The sequence below is a fragment of the Montipora capricornis genome, chromosome 13, assembly GCF_036669925.1.
Source record: "Montipora capricornis isolate CH-2021 chromosome 13, ASM3666992v2, whole genome shotgun sequence".
Lineage (NCBI taxonomy): Eukaryota > Metazoa > Cnidaria > Anthozoa > Scleractinia > Acroporidae > Montipora > Montipora capricornis.
In genome coordinates, this window is record NC_090895.1 from 17,387,888 (window position 1) to 17,390,100 (window position 2,213).

General features: G+C 44.9%; 1 protein-coding gene across 1 annotated transcript; it reads left to right on the plus strand.

Annotated features, from left to right (window-relative positions):
- Positions 1–1,005: 1,005 nt before the first annotated feature.
- LOC138030636 (uncharacterized) lies at positions 1,006–1,971 on the plus strand. The gene is made up of 2 exons (XM_068878519.1): positions 1,006–1,112; positions 1,320–1,971. Exons 1-2 carry the CDS (start codon positions 1,006–1,008, stop codon positions 1,969–1,971), a joined length of 759 nt encoding a protein of 252 aa, XP_068734620.1.
- The last annotated feature ends 242 nt before the right edge of the window (positions 1,972–2,213 follow it).

The following is a 2,213-nucleotide window of genomic DNA, read 5'->3' on the forward strand; positions in this document are numbered from 1 at the left end:
ACCTCAGTGAACGAGATTGGCAAGATCCGTTCAACCAAAACTTTCGGAAAAACTGACCGAGATGGAAATTTTGCGGCAAAAAATCCGGAGTATGTGGAACGTAGTAGTTCTATACAGGCTTTCGGGGCCTTTTTCTGTCAAAGTACCGACAAAGAGATATCACCATAGCAACCGATTTTGATGAATGAGTGGATATTGGGACCGAGTCATTACTTGTATGTGGTTTTGGTGCATAAAATAGGAAGGGAAGCGACGAAGATCCGTCTACCAAGCGACCTTAATAAAAATGAAGAGAAATGGTCATGGTACGAACAAGATACTGTATGGAGTTTTGGGAATGACATCACGGACCCCAAATAAGGAAAAAAAGGCAGGGAAAACCACCTGACAAGTAAAACCCATTCCCTGAGCCGACATGAGAGAAACGACACAGATTGTTGCGAATTTGAAACGATTCTAATGGGTACAAAAGAAGAAAAAAAACATTTGACTGTGCTCGACACTAACGCTTGCCCGCGGCAATCAAAATTTTTGTTGGACTAATATTTGCGGAACGATTTGATTTGCAATGAAGAAAGTGACTAGTAATATGACGTAGTCACCGCAAATACGATAACAAAATAAACGTTATATCTCTTTGCTGTCATTTATTTTCCTGTTAAAAAAATATTGGTATAATGTAATAACCTCAAAACAGATTGGAAGGAGGAACTTGTCCGTAGCCGCCATCTTTCTCGGGCGTCTGCCACATTCCATGGTCATAGCATAAATGATTATTGGATGAAATGTCCCGACCTTTTAAACGATTTGTTGGGAGTAATTCTCAGGTTCCGAGAAAACCAAGTTGCTCAGCTCGGGATATCTCCAAAATGTATCATCGGATCCGTATTCCAGAGGCCGACCAACATGTATATCGATTCCTCTGGAGGAATTTACAAATTAAGCGCGAACCCGATTGTTATGCGAAAACCGTCTTAACCTTTAGGGACAAACCTTGGTCCTGCGATGGCGCAGATTTCTCTTCGAAAACCGCAAACGAAACGAAGGAAACCTTCCCAACAGCAGCCCGAGTCATCAAAGAAAGCAGCTACTTGGATGCCATTTGTGATTCTGTACACACGCAGAAAGAAGCACTAAAGCTTACTCAAAATATCGATCACGTCCTCCAAAAAGGAGGGTTCAAAGTAAAGAGATGGCTGACACACCCAACACTAGCCTCTCACACCCAACACAATTTCAGAAGAAGAGCTGAGCGAAGTAACGCTACTTCAGGCCGGTAAAAATGAAGAAAAAGTATTGGGCGTTGTATGGAATTGCAGGAGCGATACACTCACCTTCAAAGTAGAAGCCAAGTTCCTCAATGATCAAGAATTAAGACAGCTTTCAAAACCAAAGATCCTTAGCTTAGTAGCTCGAATCTACGATCCGATAGGCTTAGTGGCACCATTCCTTATCCGAGCCAAAATTGGACTCCAGGAAATGTGGAAAAGGGGAGTTACCTGGGACGAGGAGCTACCTCCCGACGTTTTGGACAAGTGGAGTATCCTGTTCAGAGAAATGGAGAGACCAAACGGAATCAACTTTGACCGATGCTATACACCTGCTGACGCCACTGGAGCACCTACACTCTGTATCTTTGCCGATGCCTCAGGAGATACATTTGGTACCTGTGCGTACGCAAGATGGCAGCTGAGAAGCGGAGAATTTGACGTGCGTCTGGTTGCAGCAAAGTCAAGAGTTGCACCCATAAAGAGCTTGATTATGCCTCGTCGTGAACTCCAAGGCGCAGTGTTAGCCTCTCGGCTGCTTAAGGCCATAAAGGAAGAAACCCGCCTGAACTTTGAGCAGAAAGTCTTCTTCCTAGACAGCAAGATCGTATTGGCATGGATATGTAGTGAAGCACGACGCTTCAAGCCATTCGTCTCAATAAGGGTTGGAGAAGTTCAAACCAGCTCGGACCCCGCCCAGTGAAGACATGTTCCTGGGGAGCTTAACGTGGCGGACGACGTTTCCCGTGGAATTGATGTTGAGTGCTTGGCTGACAAGTGGCAGCGTGGTCATGAGTTCCTACGTCTCCCTGAGCAAGAGTGGCCGAAAGATCCATCATGTCCCATAAAAACTGAAGTAGAAAAGATAGCGTGAAGGTTCAAGCCGTTTGCGAGCAAAGGAAATTACGGCAACCCATCGATTGCACAAGATTCTCAAGCCGGAGA

Bases quoted from the DNA above. Each gene is read 5' to 3' on its own strand.
- LOC138030636 (XM_068878519.1), top strand. From the start codon at position 1,006: ATGGCGCAGATTTCTCTTCGAAAACCGCAAACGAAACGAAGGAAACCT. The intron at 1,113-1,319 runs GTACACACGCAG...ATGGAATTGCAG, and splicing joins TGGATGCCATTTGTGATTCT to GAGCGATACACTCACCTTCA.